This window comes from Nyctibius grandis, chromosome 2 (assembly GCF_013368605.1).
Source record: "Nyctibius grandis isolate bNycGra1 chromosome 2, bNycGra1.pri, whole genome shotgun sequence".
Lineage (NCBI taxonomy): Eukaryota > Metazoa > Chordata > Aves > Nyctibiiformes > Nyctibiidae > Nyctibius > Nyctibius grandis.
In genome coordinates this window covers 26,180,620-26,200,724 of record NC_090659.1, presented here as the reverse complement: position 1 = coordinate 26,200,724, position 20,105 = coordinate 26,180,620, and the positions used below count along the sequence as shown (strand labels likewise).

At 48.6% G+C, this 20,105-nt stretch overlaps 1 protein-coding gene across 1 annotated transcript; it reads right to left on the bottom strand.

Moving 5' to 3' along the window:
- Positions 1–2,783: 2,783 nt before the first annotated feature.
- Positions 2,784–19,275, bottom strand: DIPK2B (divergent protein kinase domain 2B). Its single transcript, XM_068395555.1, has 5 exons — positions 18,900–19,275; positions 13,762–14,026; positions 6,945–7,118; positions 4,886–5,174; positions 2,784–3,725 (listed from the first exon to the last, which is right to left on the bottom strand). The coding sequence occupies exons 1-5, from the start codon at positions 19,121–19,123 to the stop codon at positions 3,385–3,387; spliced, it is 1,293 nt and encodes a 430-aa protein (XP_068251656.1). The 5' UTR covers positions 19,124–19,275; the 3' UTR covers positions 2,784–3,384.
- Positions 19,276–20,105: the final 830 nt, after the last annotated feature.

The window sequence follows — 20,105 nt, the reverse complement described above, 5'->3', positions numbered from 1 at the left end:
TGGTGGAAGACTTCTCCTGCCATCCTTGTCCTGCTGCAGAAACGGTTTAAGTTGTTACCAGGAGCAGTTTGCAAAAGCTCACACAAAGCCACCATCAGAAATAATTCGAACGCAGAGAGGAAAAAATTGCTCGAGAGATCTTTTGGGAAGGATTAGGTTTAAAATAATTGCCATTTATAAATTAATTCCACATCCTTTTGGAGCTTGGCCTACTTGCATTTCAAGGCTTGACTGGAGCTGGCAGACAGGGTGGGCACCGATTCCAGGGCCTGACTGCCAGGAAAAAGGAAAATATTAAAAGAAAAAATTGGCAGTGAAAAAAAAAGGCCAGGGAAATATAAGGAAATGAGATTTAGTTTAGGAAAATTATTGTTCTCTGAGCCATGGGCTGATTTTATGGCTGGCATATTAGTCAGTCTTACATGAGCCTGGCCTTTGCAATTGATGTCTGAAGAGAAACTGGTGGTGAACACAGCTCCCAACGCTTTAATGACTTTTAAATCCATGATTCTGTTATTTTTAATCATGTTTTTTTTTAATTCAAATTCATATCAAAGTCTATTGAGTGCAGTGGGGAGACTCCTCTCAGCTTTAACAACTTTGAATTAAGCCATGTAAAAATAGATGCCACATGCCTCAAGACTTCTGCTGCAGTCTTGCCAGCTGAGTCCAAGCAGCAAAGTAAGACCACAACTCTTCTGTTTCTTACACGCAGCATTTTAGGATCATGAGCTATTGGGGCCCAACTGAAGCCCATGTGACACCTCTCAGTCCTTTTGCCCAATGCTGGATTAGACCTGAGAGATCTGGGCTTTCTCCTGCTGTTCTCTAAGGTGCTGAGCACATGCATCCCCTCTGTGTTTTCCTGAGCTGGTTTGATAGCAGAGAGATGTTCTGCTGCCTGGGAGACATTTTGCACAGAGCCATACAGCAGATAAACGGCTCATTTCCAAAACAAAAATGTGCGTGGTGAAAAGAAAAACGCCCAGGACACAGGGGAGAGGAGTGAACCCAGTGTGGAGCCCTGTTGCAAGGGCTGTTCCTCCTTTCAGTGCAAGTCAAGCCATTGCTAAACCAGAGAGTCCTGAATCAGGGGCCAGCCTGAGTCACGGAACAGCTGCAAAGACCTCTCTGCAGACGCATGGCTTGCAAATCACCTCTGCTGGGTGTCCTGGGGCATGGGCAGACCAGGCCAGTTCTTCATCTTAGCACTTTTTGGGCATTTTGCAGTGTGCATTTTTAGTTACGACTGCATGAAGAAGGCTGCCCTCCAGTACTGAGAGGATGCCAGCAGCTTGGAGCACAACATAGCTGACCCTAGTGAGAGCGGTGGTGGAGCGGTAGCTCCTCCAGCCCCACGCGAGGTGACTGGCATCCGGCACTGCAGAGGGGACTCGCTGGAGGGGAAGGGGCCCAGGGATAATACCCAGCTATCAGGTAAAATCACAGGCTGAGAGATCGGAGATGCAGACAGATTCAAGAAAAACTGTTGAAAACAGATTGTTAGTCAGCCTTACGGATCTCAGTGAAGGACATGTTTTTCTTACTGGAAGAGAGCCATGATGTAGAAATAGACTGAAATCAAGAAAGGGGGCTGCAGCCGTAGCTTAGGCTGTATATTTAAACATTTCTGCTGTCAGACCATCTGGGTCTGGAGCTAAATTTACCTACAAATTATTTTCAATGTTTCTACTTCTTGGGAGGTGAAAGATGCACTTGATATTGTATACCAAAAGGAAAGGCAAAATAAATGTCCTGGGTCAGATTTTTCTAGTGTCAGACCTGTGTGCAGCTTTGGATGCCTAATCTATCTGCAACACCTGCCTTGAACCCCAGGCTGGGTGCTCTGTGCACACAGAGCCCCTCCACAGCCAACACAAAATCTTGACTTGCATTCCTGCTCCCGGTAACTCCATACAATGATTAGCAATGCAAATGCACTCACACCTTTTTCTGCTTCTGTGCTGTTGCTGATTTCTTTTTTGAACCATGGCTAAAAAGGAAGACTGTTTCCACGATGAAAATATTTACGGGGGATCCAGAAAGCCTAGTTTCTGACTCAGCTCAGTCAAATTTGCTTGGTGACTGCTGCACATCTGCATCTCAGGAGAAAGCCTCAAACCCAGGTGAGGTCTGGCCATCCCCTAGACATCAGGGAAGGTTTGGTGTGGCCCTCTGATGCCCCATGGGGAGCACGCAGGATGGGGACTGACAGATGCTGGGTGAGAAAGTTGTGTTTTGCAACTCTGCAACTTTTGCAACCTGCGCCCACAAAATGAAACACCTGGGTCTAGCCCTTCACTGCTGTGAAAAAGGAGTCCACCACCATAAATTTTAGGTGCCTAAGTCACTGCTTTGGAGAGTGGCTTACTGATTCCTCCTTTGAAAGGCAAATGGATGAGGATGTCTGTAACTCTTGCTGGTCAGGACTTAGACCTCCCCAGCTCTTGGGGGGTGCCCCAGCACCTACACTGGAGTGTTGAGTGTTCAGCAAGTCTCATTGGGCTCAGGGTAAACAAATCTCTCATCCTCTGTATGTGTTGTATCTCCTCTTAAGGTGGTTTTCCCATTTAAATGGGAATTTTTGTGCAAATGGTTCCTTCAGTTTTCTTTAGAGAGAAAAGTGTGGAAGTATCTACTGGGCAATCACATCCCAGAGTTGTGTTTTTTCCTGATCTTAAAACAAGAACATTTATTAGTCTCCAATTACTGCCCATCAACTTGGGAAAAACTAAAAGTAATTATATTTGGAGATTAGAGAAATTAAGTCTCAAGAGACATGGGGTCTTCTAGCTTTTAATGCTGTTGATTGCATCTTTCTGTTCTCTGTGCCATAAAAGTAATAAAATTTAAATATTTTATAAAAGTGACCTGTTATGGATGATTGTACAGAACTGATCTGGTGGTTCAGTTTATCTATGATTTAAAAATCCCCACAAGGAAAGTCTTAAATACTTCCATCCATCCCACATTATATATATATCATCTTGATCAGAAAGACTTTCTTGGTAATAAAGCTCCTCTATCTAGCTAGTTGTGAGTGTGATGCCTTCAGATGGCTTCTTTTTAGTGGATGGCATGGAAAACTCTTCCAAGGCCAAAATAAGTGAATGAGATTTATTAATCCTGTAGCCCCTGTCACTCACGATAATGCTAATAATCCATAAGCCTTACATCATGTCTAACATCCCATGTAACAAATTCATCTCTGGGAGGTGAACAATAAATCCCATGTGCACTCTGCTCCCTCCTTCTCCACCTCGATGAGGAAGCCCCAGATTTGGTGCAGCTCTTTCCAGCTACCCTGGTTCCTTCTTGCTTCCTGTGCTGGCAGGGGGCTGACACTGCCCCAGTGCTTCCCAGGGGACCCCTCCTCCGCAGCCGTCAGTATTTGTCACTGTATTTGCAGTCAGGGTAGCGGTAGGCAAAACGTGAATCACAAGACCGTAGAGGTTTCAGGAGCTCTGCCAGCGTTGCAACCGCCTCGTTGACACCCAGGTCATCAGTGAGGCCACTGGCGCAGTGCTGCAGGAAGCTGTCTATTTTCTCCTGCACAGGTTGCAGGAATTTCCCCTTCAGCAGCTTAGGCAAAAGCTCTTGACACACCATGATGAGGCTGTGCTGCTCCCTGATGGAGTCACAGGACACAAATGCAGACTGGCAGTCCACAGTCAAACAGCTAAATATATCTTTATACTCCTGTTGACCATCAATCAGCTGGCTCCCTATTAGAGACAATTAAACCAGTTGTTAGAAGCACGATAGTGAAATCTTGGATAATCACATATGTCTGTACCTCTGTATTACCATGAGGTTTGTTACCATCTAAAGGATACTGCTGTCTTTCACCACAAAGTACTCTGCACTGTAGCTGTCTATGGGCCAGTTTTCTCACTCCTGAAATATATATATTTTTCTGAATGACAGAGCTCTGCAGAACTGCCTGACAGAGGATTAGAGAGGAGTCTGTCGAGTCAAGCTGATGAAGAGGAACTGAGAACTGTAGTGCTAACCTAAAACATGGAGTTCCTACAAAAACTACCACAAATAGTCAAAACCATAATTTTTCCATGTTACCCAAATTCATTAAATTGCAAAAACAGCTCATCTAGCTGGAGTCGAGTCAACAGTAATAGCTGTTGCAACAAGAAAAAGAAACCCAGTGGAAAATTCTGACAGCTTCTTCTGAATATTTGAGATCTACTCAGCTGAATGTGTGAGCTGAGCAAAGGCCTTTTGAAAATTTGAACATTCAAAATGAAATTGTTAAATTATTGGAGGAATAGTCTTTGACTAACTCTACTTCCAGGACTAGACCAATGTAACTTCTGAAAAGTGAACAGTAACCCTTGATTTTATGTAAAAATGACAAAAGGGGATTTTGTTGTTATAATAATAATGATGATTAGTTAATGTGATAAATGCACCTAAAAAGAGTCTGATTTGACCCAATACTTCAAACAAATGAAATTATGAAATTTCTACTTGCAAATATTGACATCTGTGTGGCAAAAGTTTTAAAAGAGGTGATTTAGGAAGCCTTCAAATGAGAGTGTTCAGCACTGTGCACGCTGAATGCTGCTGCCAGCCACAGAGGGGGCCGGGCAGGACGTAAGCGCCCACAGTCAGTCACCAAACCACTGACTGCACAAACAAAATGCCTGTTGCCTTCCTGACTCAGAGCCAGCATGGCAGGAGCTGCTGATGCTTTTGCCATCGGTAAATCTCTCCATGAACTTTTCATTGTTTAATTTAGCAAGTGATGTTTCATTGATTAAAAAAAAAGAATCAGCAGCAGAGCTGAGCGTGCAGGTGAAAGATTTGATTCCTCTGTCTTGCTAAGCCCTCCTGCAACAGACACGCAGCCACAGAGCCTGCTGAGTACCTTCCTCCTTGTCGATGATCCCCAGCGTGCTGGCATCCCGGATGAACAGATGCCCATTGCTAAATACGCCGAAGGTGCCAGCGTCCACTTGGGTGAAATAGAAGAAATAGTTGAGGTCATTGGTGCCCATGGAGCGGAGTACGGTGAGGAGCTGGAGGGCCAGGTCGGCGGCCACCTCAGGGGCTGCGCCATAGAAGTCGCGCAGGGGCCGGGTGCTGGCGCTGACCACCAGCCGCCCGCAGGAGCCCAGGTACCGCGGGAAGGGCCATCCCTCCACGTTGGGAAAGATCTGCAGGGGAGAGCAGGAACAGGGGGATTGGCCCTGCCCTCTGGCCGCTGCACTCTGCCCATGGACCCACCTCCCTTCCAGGGGACCTTCAAGCACCCTGGCCAGCTTCAAGCAGCAGCATCGGTGTAATGTTTTGCTTTCTAAAGCAGCCCGCCACCCTTCCTCACCCCAGCCTGCCCCACCAGCCGGGGAAGGCTCTGCTCCATCCTGAAGCTGCTTTTTTTCCCCCCCCTCACCTTTTTTAAATTAAGGAAGAAGAATCTAACATTTCAAGACCTATTCCAGGAAGGCGACTAGCTGGGAAGTCTGAGACAATAATAGATTTCAAATTCATGAAAATTTTAGGCATAGAAGAGCTAATTTTAGGTGTCTTTATGGAGCCTTTGATGGGTCCCTCATGAGCACTGCATAGCTGAAATCATGGCTTGGAGGTGAGGTGGTGCTAAAGCAGTTTTCGCTAGTTTGTAGGAACTGCCTGGCCATTTTGTAAGAGACTTTGCGGTCTCAGGGACGGAAGTACTGAGTGTGTGCTACAGTGGGGACACCTGGGCTGGGCTCCGTGCATTACTGCAGCTGGTGCTAGCAAGGCAGTTATCCCAGGTGGAAACCAAACTGTATGAGTGCTGAGCGATGCCAACACAAAGCTTTCTGCCATTTACATTATAACTTGTCTGTCTCCTCAGCGTCCCCAGACCCTGCCAAGGCAGGGTTATGGGGTTGCCCAGTTTCATGTTTCAGGTTGCTTTTCCCTTCTGCTGTGAAGGCATTTTGGGCACCCACATAAAATCAATCCATTTCTCTTCGTCATACTTTTCTCCCCTCTTTAAGCTGCATTCACATATCTTTACAGTGCTGAGAGCTGCAGCCTTGTGCCCTAGTGAGCCATGGCCGGGATGGCTGAATGATCCCTGGGAGACTCCCAGAGCACGAGCACCATTCCCGCTCACTGGGTCTGGGCAGAGCCCTTTGCACTGCTGAGGGCAGCGATGGCCTGGGGCGGGAGACAGATGTTGCCACTGCCTCTCTTCTTCATGGTATCTCAAAGGGTTGTAGGAAACAACAATGAGGACTAAAGGAGAGGCAGTGGTGGGGAAGGGTGAGGGATACTCCCTAGGAGAAGTGTAAGGAAAGAGAGGAGCCGCATGCCAGGCCTGTCAGCAGAGGACCAGGGGAGGGGTGCGAGGCATCCCATCTCTCTGCCTTCAAACTCAGAGCTCAGTTGTATTTGGGGTTCCACCAAACACCTCTGCAAAGCTGCACTTTGCCATGGAGCTAGTTACCAGTGGCATGCAAATGGAAAAAACAGTGATGGCACATGGAGCCTGGGAAATCAGTGCTCCCCCAGTCCATGTTCAACCTCAACACCGCGTCTTGGTCCTCCCACGCTAAAGCATGCTCTTTCTTTTTTATAAACAGGCTGTGATCTTAAGAAATACATTATCAATGCAAACATAACACTGTGAAGTATCCGGGACGTGTGAAATCTTGGCTTTCACAGTGCGCTAGTGCAATAACCCGTCTGGGTTCTGATTTATTTAAGGGGCTGGGCATTCACATCTCTCCACAGCTTCACAGGCTGATGCAAGGAGCACCGCAGGAGTCTGCCTGGCTTAAGCCATCCAACCCCACAGAAGAAACACTCTTTATGAAGGCTAGAAAACTTGCCAAAGACCAGGGCTGGGACTCCTCTGCAGCTGGGGTCTGGCGCACATCTCATGCAAGGGTTCACTTGCAAGGGGCTGTGGGGTGGTGTTTCAAGGTGGTACGTACCTGTAACAAGATGGGGTGTGAATTCACTGACAGGGTGTACAACAGACGCAGTTTGTCCTGGTCAGTGAGGTGGTCCATATAGATGCTGCCAGCATCTGGCACCTCAGCATAGCGCCGCACTATCCTGTCCAGGAGACGCTGGGACGGGCAGCGCAGCATTGGGCTAGACAGGCCCTGGTAAAAGGGGAAAACATGGCAAAGATGTTTATTTTCCAGCCTGAGATGTCGCAATATGCTTGGCCCACACCGGGGGTACAGGCACCTCTGTGCTCTGCCCACTGCACCTCTGGTAGGGGCACAGCTGCTGACAGGTACAGGCACATAGGGGCATCTCTACAGCTAACACCTCCTAGGAAAAAAACCTGCACCATCCAAAAAATGCCTGTTCACAACTCAGGTTTCCAAAATGGCACCCAGTCTTTGTGGCACAGCTGTGGACGCTGCAAACCTCATCTCCCCCCAGCTGTGTGGCACCACATTGCTCTGTGCCAGTAGGCTTCCTCCCTCCACCTGGGTTTCCAGCCCCAGCATCCCGGGTCGCTGGTGGAGACCTCCTCGTCGTTAAGCCGGTGAGTCACTTCTCTCATTAAATAATGTCTTCGGATCGCTTCACTATTTGCTTAACCTGTGAGCAACTTTCTTGGAAATACTATTTGCTAAGGTCAGTAAACATCCTTTGACAGTGTATATAAACACTGTATGTGGATACAAGCACAGGATATATTCTCTCTCTGATAAACTTGTGCATTAACTATCAAAACTGAATTTGAATATCCTGTGCATATTTTTTGTAAATACCAGCAACAAATAAAGAACAGTTGGACTAATGGAGTCAACCATCACTGTACTTCACTTTTCAGATTTGGAGTTTTGGCGTGTAAAATCAAACAAGCAATCTATGGCTGGGGTAAATGGCGTAGAAATTTATACCTTTGTAGTCAAAAAAGACCTTTGTTTTGAAGTCAGTCTTCCTTAATAGCCAAGGAGAGCAGATGTACAGAGAGTTGCCCATAGTGGCACAGAAACACTGCCCTGCCATGCCTCTGCTGGGGAAGGGTTTTGCTAAGCCTTTTTCTTCCAAATGATCCTGGTAGCCAAATTTACTCTTTCAGGCTTTCTTCATAGTTTGATGGTTGAGAGATGTGCCTCAGAGGAAAGGGCACTGAAGCTCACATTGCTCCCTGCCATTCTTCACGCTGAGAGCAAAGATTTGACTCGGGATCTCCTCAAGTCATTTGGTAACTCTGAGGCAGGTCTCTCAGCCCTTCCTGCACGAGCTGTTCATTTGGCATGAAACACCTAATTACCCAGCCATGACAAAGAATTGAACAAACAAGGAAAGGAGGAGTGTGCTGCACTCCTGGTCGGAGGTGGAAAGGGGGGACTGGACCTCCCATGTACCCTTCTCTGCCTCCCTGCTGGCTGCAGTGAGGTCCCAGCCGCTCCATCCCTGGACATCAGCTGCACGAAACAAGCCCTGAATGCCAATAGCTGGTCAAAACTATCTGAGAAACTCAACTCCAACTGGAGCATTGTTTCACAACAACCGAAGAACCATTTTTTTTTCCCCAAAAGAATAAAGCATTCATCAAAAATAATTCTCCCCAGTTCTAATTACAAGTCTTCATACAATTGTCTCCTCTGGCGTAGTCTTATCAAGGAAATAATATTTTTCCAACTAATTATCTAAAACCACAGAAGGAAGTGAGGGAAGGGATGGTTATGTATTTCTGTCTCGCAGCACTTGCGTGCACGTTGTGTCTGACTGACACTTTTCCCGTTGGAGAAGTGAGAAAAAATGAGCAGAACAGAGCTGTGTTAAAGAAGAGACAAACGGTGGAGAAAGTCTTTTGCAGCTTGGCATGTATGCAAATTTTGCAGCCAGAGTTAAAAAGCCTTGCTGCCTCCAGGAGTTTGCACCACACAAGCTGAGACCCTTAGAGTATACAACAGGAACAGAAATCATGGTGGCAGAGAATGCCTGAAAGTTGTAATTAGGATTTTTTTTCAAGGTCAGAGCGCATCCTGTTAACACAGACACGGACAGGGGCTGCACACAGTGGTCATGGCTGCTTGTTTCCTGAGGAACCATTTCAGGCATACCAGCGGCAGTGTGGGAGAAGAGGAGCAGGGCTCAGTGCTGCCATGTTTATATCCACCAGCAGTGCAGCTTCCTACGACTTAATGAAGCTCCAGTTCATCAAAGCTGGACAGTGGGGCCTTTTGATTTTGGCAGAGCTATTCAAATGTGTAAAGTTCAGCGCCTGCTCAAGTGTTTTGGTGGAGCAGGGTCTCCTCTTCCAGCAGACTGATGGAAACATCCCTACAGCAGAAAAGGAGGTGGAGTTGTAAAACTCTCAGACAAAAACTGTCAATGGAAGAAAAATTTGAAGAACACATACTCGAAACACTGGAGATACTGATTTATCTGAGAATATCTTAAGTCCTTTGCAGCGTCTTATCATCCCAGAGAATAAGACCTGACAGACAGCCTGATGTATTGCTTGTGATTGATTGACATGGAAAGCTTCTTATTTACTTTGATTAAATACCCACATTTTTATATCTCGAAATAAGCAGTTCCTGCAAAGCCTACCTGCACTCAACTGTGGTGTTTTTTCCTACTGCACAGTATGCAATGCATTTTAAACTCCCATGTATGCATGTGTATGTGTATCTAGTGTGGATGCACCCAGAATTCACCCTGATGTAAAGACGACCTCTGGAAGACAACTTTTCCTCACTCTGCTTCTCTTCGGCCAGCCTGAGGAGGGACAGCACAGCTCAGGAGCACTGCCACCTCCTGCCCCATGTGCCACCGACTGGGTGCAGCTTCACTGAACGACTAATTTTGGGGTGGGATCCGTGAGGGTTTTGTTCACCTTCAAAAGAGAGAAACCGAGGATGCCTTGTGAAGCTATGGGGCTTGTCCCCACTGCAGGCATCGCTGCTACCATCCTCCTCCAGCGGGAGGTCGGATGTGGTTGGTGCCAGAAGGTTTACCAAAGCACGTGTCTGATGGTGAGGTGCAGGGTCAAAGAGGTGGCAGGTCTGGGAGGTGGCTCTGGAAGCCTGGTAACGCCCATCCTTCCCTGGGACAGACCAGCTGCCAGATCAGCGAGCTGCTGCCTATGCGCTCTGAGCAAAGTGATGTGTACTGGCCACATAACCACGGTGCTGGCACATCCACTGAGGGCTGGCTGAGGTGCTGGTCAATAGTTTCAAAAAGTACATCCTAGAGAGAGGGGCTGAAAATGGCTGGCTTTTCACCTTGGTGCTCTTTTCATCTGTCTGCCTTCAGCATTTTCCAGGCTGTGCTTTGTAGGCAGGGCTGTAAATTTGCCCTGTGGATGATTTGTGCTGAAACTAACCCTTTTTTTTTTGTTGTTCTTCCCCTTGAACAGGAAAAGCACGTGGCACAGTTTGAGGTGATGAACTCCTGGGTGAAGTAGCGGGTGGCTGGGGCTACTGCGCAGGCTGAGCCCCAGCTAAATCCTGCTCATCTCCGAGGCATGCTGGATTTTAACACCGAAGACTTTGCTGTGTCCAATAAAGATTTTCACTGTGGCCAGTGAAATAATCACTGTGGCAGGCAGCTCGGCTGGTAGTTGGGTCAGGCAGGGCAGGCAGCATAAAGTGAAAAAACATTACTTCATGGTCTGTCATTTTGATTCAAGCACGTTATGGTTTGTCATAATTCTCTGCTCTATAGGACAAAACTACCTGAGCCCATTAGTTTTCCTTGGTTCTGTTATATAGGAAAAACTGTGGGGAGGGGAGTACAGACACCACTGGATGACCGCAGCTTTGTGAAACAGGGTGGGCGCCATGTTAGGCATCAACAGCAGTGTGCTGTTAACACCTGTGAAAAGAAAGAGGGGCAAAAACAAAACCAGAAGAGCAGTGCTGCAGGTAAGCATTTGCAGTGATGTATGCTACCCCCAAGAGACCCCCCCTGCCTCTTGTGCTGGGTTACCAACCTGCATCTGCCCAACCATCATGGCAGAGGGGCAGCAGCGCTGGGCTGGGGCACAGGCAGAGGGGCTCCTGCAGCTTTCGACTCTGAGGAGGGCAGGTGGAGTGGGCAGAAAGGAAGAGGATCCCCAGCTCTGCAGGGCCGGACAGCTTGGAAGGTTACCCCATAACTTGTGAAGGCCCACACAATGGGGCTGGGGGTGGATCTCACATACAAACTCACACACACTGTATGACTGAAAGGTTGTTGCCGCAGGCTGTTTTCAATTCAGACCACTGTGAGACCAGCAGCCATTTTGCAGAGCACATGCCCAAACCTTAAATAGCGATTGCTGCCAAAGTTTGGAGGTGGGGGATCTGGATCGCTATGCTGCTCTGTGTATTCAAACCTATATGCTGTTAGAAGGGATTTATATCACGGTTTAGGTTTCTCTGCTTGATTTACAGAACCAAAGAACCATGAAAACATGAGCGGAGCAATCCTGAGGCCAGTGTGCAAAGGTCTGGGCCTCCCTGCAGCCTCCTGTGCCCTCTCCAACTAAAAAACTGCAGGGGTTGCTGAGATGTCCCAGGGAGTTTGTCCCTGGGCATGTCCCTGGTTGGCCCCTGGAGCTCGATTCAGAGGTGCCCTGGAACTGGGGTCAGCTCAGCTTCCCACTATTGCACAGGAAAATTCAAGCACCCTGGAGAAACTGGATAGGTGCAAGGCCAGGGTGCCCCAGCCAGCGTATCCACGTGGTGCTGCATGAGTGTGTGCATGTGTGCATGTATATGTGTGTGCATGTGCATGTGTGTGTGCATGTGCGACGCAGCCAGCTCAGCCAGGGATTCAGTTTCAGAGAGAACGGGGTAGGGAAAGCTGTATAGCACATCAAGAGCCTTTTAAGGAGAAGGATTTGGACTCCACTAATGACTTAACTTTGCAGCAGATCTAAGATACCACAGAGCCACATTTCTCCATTTACTTTTTCACCCAGCAAATGGAAGTTATAAGCTCTCAGCTCCTCCTTTTTCACATAGCACTGCTGTGGGGGGCAGCACAGTTTTGCACAAACCCCTTGGACACTCCAGCAATGCTGGAGTGCCTGGCATCCCACCTTGCCCTCCTGCAGCCCCCTGCAATGCTGCCTTGGGGGACAGCGATGGCCAGTGTGTGCCTGGGAAGCTTCTGTCTGCCACTCTGGGAGGAGGTGTCACTGCCCACAGCCCACAAGCTCAGGTGAGGGATGCTCTGAGTGGAGGTGATACATGTCTGCCCCCTCTCCCTAGCCCCTCTCCTGAGGTTACTAGGCAAAGTACAGTGTAGTTTGGCTTCAAAGAATTTTTCCCTGCCCAGCACGTGTCATCCTGCACTTCACCCCCCAGGAGGGAGGATGCTGGCTTCAAGGTGACCTGCCATGTGGGGCTGTTGGTGATTTGGGTGAGTCCATCTCCGAGCAGCTCAGGCACTAGCCCCAGCACTGCTCCTGCTGCTGCAGCATGGGGTCTCCCACTCTCCCTCCTCAGGCGTGCAGCTCCATGGGGTAACAGAAGCAGAAAAACTAAAGCAGCATATCTTTAGCACTCAGCAAAGCTGAACGGATGCAGCAGCATGCAGGCAGGAGGAAGCAGTTGCCTTTATAGAAAAAAAAAGAAGTCCTTTTTTCACAGCCACTTCTCTCTTGGAAGTGGGGAGAGGCACTGGAATAATCCTTCTTTGCCTCTCAGGGTCTTGCTTAGAGTATATCCAGTGTCCACCCTGGCCTCTGCCCCTTGCCAGTGGATATCACAATGCTTTGCTGTTATTTGGATGGTCTGGGGGATGTGTGTGCATTTAGGGAGGGGACTTTTGCTCTCAGATGCAAGCCAGCTGCTGCAAAGCACACTGGTGTGCCCGGTGGCCATTCCTGGCTGCCCATGGCACCCCTCGGCTCAGGCAGCGCTCAGTCGCCAGCTTTCCTCTGGAGCCTGCCCACTCTGCTCCTCTGCTCCTGCCTGAATGTCTGTCTCACCACACCACAGCCACCGGTCTGCCTGGTGGCAGTGACTCTCCCCCACCCCAAGTGCCTGTCCTGGCTTCGCCTGTGACACCCCAGGACTGCGACAGAAAGGGCAGCGCGCTGCTTTGTGCCTGAGATCATTTGCTGTAGATGGCAGGTGGATGAGGAATCAAGGCTCTGGCTCTGACTGCCCATGCCGCTTGCCCTGCCGGCCACAAGCAGAGGAATCCAAGTTGCCCTGGTCCCCAGCCCGGAGCAAAATCACTTTCAAGGCATGGGCTGCCCTTTTGGGCATGACTTTGTGACCAAAAAAAAAAAAAAGAGAACTGAGACATGGTGTAAAACTAGAAAAAACTCCGGCAGGAATATCCCCTCTCTAGCCAGCGCTGTGTGCATGGCCCTATGTTATCCCCTCGCCCGAAGCCAGCTGGTGTTATATCTTTGCACAGGCCTTCAGCCTCGGCCTGCCGAGGAGCTGGGAGCCGGTGCCCTCCTTTCCAAGGAGCCAGGAACCAATGCCCTCCTTCCCGGGGCTGAGCCCCAGCCCTGGTCAGGCTGTGCCAAGGCGTTATCTACGTCTGGGGAGGGTTCGGCCCTGGGCTGCGGCACTTTTCTTCCCATTGGGGCCTCATTTTTCTTCTCCCCTGCGGTGGGTGGATTTGGCTGGGGGCACTTGGGGCTGTTCCTTCTCCACTGGCAGGGGCAGGAAGGAGAGGGTCTGGCCATCTCCCAAACTTGCCCTCCACCTGGCAAATCACAGCCTTGTCTCCTTCAGACCCCAAAACCACACAGCACTCCCCCTGGGGCTCTCTCTCCCCACTTCCCCCCGCCAGTGTGGGGCGCAGGGGCTGCAGGGCACAGACCTGGACCAGGTCGGGGGTGAGGCGTTTGGCCCGCAGCCACTTCTGGAAGCGGTGGGTGCGGCGCAGGGCACGCTCCAGGCTGCAGGTCTTCGTCTTCAGCAGGGAGGTGCATATGCGCTTGTCAGCCCGGTCGTGCTGGTACTTGGAGGTCAGCCGGGTGATGTCGACCAGCCGCCAGCTCTTGGCATCGTCAGTGTAGTTGCCCGAGTAGCTGAGGAGGTAGCTGGGGGGCAGCTTTAAATGAGAAGAAAGCCAGGTGTCAAACCTGCCAAACCAAAACGAGAGCCCCACGGAGAGCGGGTTAACAGTCACACAGACACCCTCACAGCATCAGCCCCACCGCGGTTGCTCCACCACACGCCGGCCCCAGGGGCTTTCTGCCATCGCACGGCAAAGGCCGAGCAGCTACGGGTGGACTGCCCCAGGTCCTGGGGTGAGGCAAGTGGGCTGAAGCCATCGGCTGAGGAAATGCCTTTTGGAAAAATGTCCGTCTTTGCTTCCTGCTTAAACCATCCCTTGTCACGAACAGTGCCATGGGACGGGGGGGGGCGAAACACCCAAACAGGGTCTTTTGGGCCACGTAGAGAATGGGAGGGAAGGGGGAGGGCTGCAGGGTCTCACTTCATGGAGAATCCCTGGAGTTTTAAAATTTCCTTAATCTCAGAGAAAGGGGACCAAAAAAGGAGTACTCAACACTTTAAGGGACCCTGCAGAGCAAAACCTCCTGACAATAAATGTTTTTGGGAATATCAAAATGACCTTTTGTTTTGATGTTGTGGCCTTACTCAGCACTGGGGTTGACAAGTGTCGTGTTCCCCCCCCAACGTCACTGGCTCTATTTTAGCAGCTGGGATGAGTGACCTCCCCAGGCAGCAGCAGCGTTTGGGGTGTGATGGGGGGCATGAGGGGACTTGTGCCCTGGGCGTGCAGTACCACCGTAGCCATGGAGACCTTGCACTGGTTTGCTCCCCCTACACAGGCACAGGAGGGAGCATATGGGCCGAGTAATTAGGCTGTAATGATTTTTTTGGTTTCAGCAGCCCCCTCAGCCCTGCCCACACACACATCGCACATGCAGGAGATGAGGAGCACGGTCCCTGTTTTGTAAGTATGTCTGTAACCTGCTCTTGGAAAGCGGCTCAGCTCTGACCTTTGGTTTGGCCAATGTCATGCATTCACTGCCTCTAAAACCTCCTTCCCAGAGTGCATAAGAAAGCACGTTCTAATTTAATCTCACCATAAATTAAAGCCGATAGCTCAGAAGTGAAACAAGAGAGGCAAGAGGTTCCCTGCAGAATCAGCTAGCTAGAGTTAGATGAAAAGACATTAACAAATTTGAAAGCTGAAGCTGATCTTTCTTTTCAACTTCAAGTTGGGAAATGGCCACAGAGAAATTTTGAGGAGATTAATTTCCTCTGATTTCAGGCAAATAACTGACGTTGTGATGCTAGTTGCTCTTCATGATCAGAGACTGACTGGCCTCCTCCCCATGACCCCTCTTGAGGGCAGCGCCTCGCTCTCTTGCCCCACCACAGACCCTGTGCAGCTCAGCTCTGGGGCAAGCACTGGTGCCTGGGGTGGGGAAACGCTGGTGCTTGCCCTGCTTTGGCTTTTAGCTCCATGTGCCTCCTTCAAAATATTTGCCACAGATATGCAGGCTGACCAGAAGTGGAGTAGCCCGGCCCTTTGCATGAGCAGGTTGGAGAGTTTAGGCATTTCAGTCATTTGGGTGTATTGCCCAATATGAAATTGAAGCTTCCCTATGATTAGGGCATCTGACATGAAAATAAACATCTTGTTTGTTTTGGTTTTTTTTTTTTTGGTCTGGTTTAGATCTAGGACTAAAGAGCAGAAAATAATTGCTATGCCTTCCTGTGATTCGTTGTGCATCACAACCCCTCTCAGTGCCTAACCTGCAAAGCAGGCGCAGTGTGCCAGGCACGTACAGGGAAGAGGTGGCTATGGGCTGGGTTTCTCTCTTTCTTTCTTTCTTTCTTTCTTTCTTTCTTTCTTTCTTTCTTTCTTTCTTTCTTCCTTTTTTTTTTAAGTTAAGCACAAATGTGCCTTGTGCTTTGGCTCAGGCATGTGTGTTCAGGGGAGCTCACGTCAGGCAGATCATACCAGGAAAGCGCCGCCTCCCACATGCAAACAGCGCATGGATGTGTGAAATCCAGGGCTGAGCGTTAATTTGAGCACGGATAGAGCGATTTCCTCTGCAGAGCTCCCGGGGGAGAGCCACGCAGGCCTGGGAACTCAGCACGGGCTGCAGCAATTCTGTATTTGGCATCATTTCTGGGCAGCACAGCACTGGCCTGGCACACTTGCTAGATACTTTCAAGATTCATCATCAAGTTGTGCTGTAACAATAATTCACTCTCATATGAAGCCTTTTAGCTAAGGGCCTGAATGTGCTTTAATTAAGACGTTCAGTAAGATCTGTGTGAATGACTGAGTCACAGATTACAGATTTTAGATCAACTCGACACTGAACGTTGAAGAAAATCACTCTAGTTTTTCTTTTTTTCCTGGATGAAATGAAGGATTTTTTTTCAGCCAAAATAATTTTGCCTGCATTTGGAGCTTTACATTTTTTTTAAGTTAAGTAAGTTAAGTCTTAAAGCCAAACCTAAAGAAATGCCATATAAAACCCCATCAAATTGGAGCATTCCAGCTTTTTCATACTTCCTTCAAATTACTTTTGGCCAAAGCTCATCACCAGTGTTGGCACAAGTCTGCAAATAGTTTTGGTCAGCTCAATTTTGCAGTGTTTTGAAAATCTAATATTTTACGAAAACTTCTGCTACACTCTGCTCTCAGCACAGTTGGTAGGCAGGCTTTGGTATTCTCATTTACAGATGGATAAAGTTGGGCAAAGATAAGGGAAGTAAAGAACATTAGAGCACCAGATGAATCACCAGCTGTTCTGGGAACAAAACTCACATCTTCTTACCCCTTATTTAGCCGAGTGTGAACGCATGTCACAGCTTCTGGAAATGATGGAGAATTAATGAAGCATGTTCTAATGAGGTTTAACACAGAGAAGTGCCAAGTGCCATCCACCTTTGTGAACATGTGAAAAGGTACAGGGGGGTGGATCAAAGAGTGTAAGTGCCACTGAAATTTCCCCCTTTTAACCTTCTACTTGCCAAAAAAACCTGGCTGTTCAAGAAATCAAGTGGGAGAACAAGTTTAACCCCTGCAAAGAAAAGCCTGAAGCTGTCTGGCTGCTCAGGAGAACATTTTTAGAAGTTATCCTTTCCAAAGCGCTCAGAGCAGAACTGTATGTTATCACTTATTTCGTGTGCTGCACTGTTTGCGGGAAGCCAACTAGGGGCTCGCAGGAGAGAAAAAAACAGTCTCTGGTTTAGGAAGCTCCCCTGCCTTCCCTGAGACAGAAGCATCGTGCTCCCACATGTTTGTGGCTCTGCACTCCCAGACCCCACTCAGACCCTCTGCACACCCGCACCCTTTTCCCGCTGTCGCCTGGAGGAGAGCCAGCGTGGGGGCCTCCTACTTTCGCTCGCGTAACACCTCTTTCCTGTGCCCCGGTGCAGCATGCAGCTGGCCACCAGCCAGCCAGGGGCAGTTGCTCGCTGTAGAAGGCTACTGCTATTTTCGGCAAGGCTGGAAGAAGCTGCATGGCCCCAACATCCCCAGCAGCTAAGTGCGAGCAACCGAAAGAGTGCACCTGCAACAAGCAGCGGAAGCTGCTTTATACCTGGTGGCAGGTCCCTAAAAAACCTGCACAGGCGAGTGGCAAAGGGGCCGCAGCAGGTTGGGGCACAGGGCAGGAAGCAGCTACCGTGCTGCCCTGCTGTAGAGAATAGAATGCAGGGTATCCCATACCCCAAACGCACCGCTAGCCCCTGCAGACCCACACCAGGCCATGTCGGCCAGCTGAACGCACTGATTGCAAATCCATCCTGCTTTTCGGGACAGGAGCCCAGGCTGGGCTGGGAGAAACCCAGCACTGCTGGCCTGGCCCTTCTTAGTGCCTCTGCACCTTATTTACTGCACACCCTGGTGTTGCCCTCGGCACAAGCTAGGGGAGATAAATAGAAAGCCAGGAGGGCAATGCGCCGAGGGCTGGCACCCCCAGTGTGCCACAGCAAAGGGTGTCCTGGTGTAGCAAAGCCACAAACTGCCTTTTTCCAGCAGCAGTAAGGGAAGGATGGATGTTCGATATTACAAGTCCATCCCAGATAAACCATTATGCTTTTACTATGCTACATTTTATAGGATAGTTTAAGATAAAAATGGTGATTTGTCCAATATTATACTACTTACATTGCAGCATTAAAAATACAATTTTACTACAATCATTTCTTCTCCCTCAGGCTTTTATATCTATAAAAGAAAGTGCATATCACTCTATAAATCATATCAGACCCAATAAACTCTTCCCCTGCCAAGCACTGTCTTTAACTTTCTCCTCAAATACACTGGAAACATTTTCCCTGCTTGGACAGCATAGGTTTCATTGACTTCGAGGCAGATGCAATTTCTGCCTCTGCCTTTGAGTGCTCAAAGAAGCCTCCCAAAAGCGCACTAATAATTTAGCCCTGTCTATTTTCAAGCACGTAGGTAACCTGATATGCAAAAGTCCTTGTGCCTCAGGCAGGTTTAGATCGCTTTTGATCTTAGTTAATACGCACGTGAATTTCTGCACATTTGTGTTGTTACACCTGGTACAAATTTATATAGCGTGTTTATATGTTTGTAGTTAACATAGTCCATTGGGAGTGTACAAAGCTAAACCCCCTTTGCCTTTACTCAGTTGCTCATAATAAAATATTTCCAGTACATCTAAACAAGCCGATTTCTTCCTTCCCTCTTCCTTTCCTCCATCACTGCCTTGAATTGTTTCAGAGCCACTCTCTATGCAGAAAGTTTTGCCTTTACTCCTGCTTTCAAATTATAATTCAGAGCTGAAGTCTGATTGTGTTTGTGTGGCTTTAAAAGCAAAAAGGCAAAGCAGCAGCTTATAGACATTAATTAAAATACTAAGTGCTGTAATGGCAACCAGGTGCTAAGTTACTCTTTGCATTGTCATTCATTAAAGTACTTGGAAATACTAACAGGCAACTTTCAAGTTACTATGCAGAATGCTTTAAAAATTACTGTGCTGAGTTTCTGACCTTATTTCTTCTTTAAAGAATTTCTTGCAAATGGATGTCCCAATGCAGGCGTTGCACTTATCAAGTCCCAGGAAAGTCCGGCCAAAACTGTAGCTGGGTTTGATGTGGGGCGCAGACGGAGAAGCTGTTGCTGCTGTGGAAGGGTTACAGCTCAGAGCCAAAACCAAGAGCAGCATAAACGAATCTGCAACTCTGGAGCAAAGGGAACATATCCAGCGCCCCATCTACAGTAGCGGAGAGCTCTGCTGTTTGCAAGTTACCCCTCTCTATGCTTTCGGTCTCTTTTTGATGACCTCAGTCTGCAGCGGTGAGCCCCGAAACAAGTTGAGACATGCTGGGTGCAGGAGACCCTGCTGCAGTCCCCATCCTGCCAGCTGGTCACTGGCTCTATTGGCTTGAGGTTTGAGTGGGAAAGAGATGATGTAGGGTGGGGAGAAGGAAATACATGGAGGATGCAGATAACTTGGGTTGCCATGGTTACCTTTCCTTTACTTGGTGCAGCTGCTTCGGCCCCTGCTGACCCTCCCATCAGCCGACTTGGAAAACAACACGAAGAAGTGCTCATCTGCACTTTGTGCAGACAAAAGAAGGATATCCTGTTGCTGGAGCAAAGGGTGTATGTGGGACACTTAGTAAAAACTGATTTGGAAGGAATAATAGTGTGTCAGAAGCATACATTTTACCAGAAGCCAGACCCTTAGCGTTGCTTTATTCTTGGAGATTTGCGACGGTGTATCGCTTGACTTCTTGGATGCTTTCTTGGCTCAGTCTCCCCTTCTCACAGAAGTGCTGAAAAGACTGTCAGGTGGAATCATCGCCATTTTGTTTCTTGAAAATAGTGTTGTTTAGAAGTGATTGCACCCCAGTGTTTCATGCCATGGAAAGCAGGATAGCCTGAAGCTTTCCAAAACACCCAGCTGACGTACCATCTCGGCCTCTAAGCTGCTCTTGAAAAAGAGAACTTTTCAGCAAGATTTACATGCTTTTGAATACCTTTTCCTGATAGTCCTGGCACTGGAAAGAAGCTAGAGAAAGGAATGGGGGCTAACAAAGGAGCTGGCCAGAATTTTCAAATGCACTTAGAAACTACTGTGATCACACCCAAAAGCTGTTCTCATTAGGCCAAAGACTTGAAAGTTATGGAAACTGCTGGCTACCCATCCTGGCCTGGATGCTAGGCACAGGACTACGCCTCTCCTAGGGCAT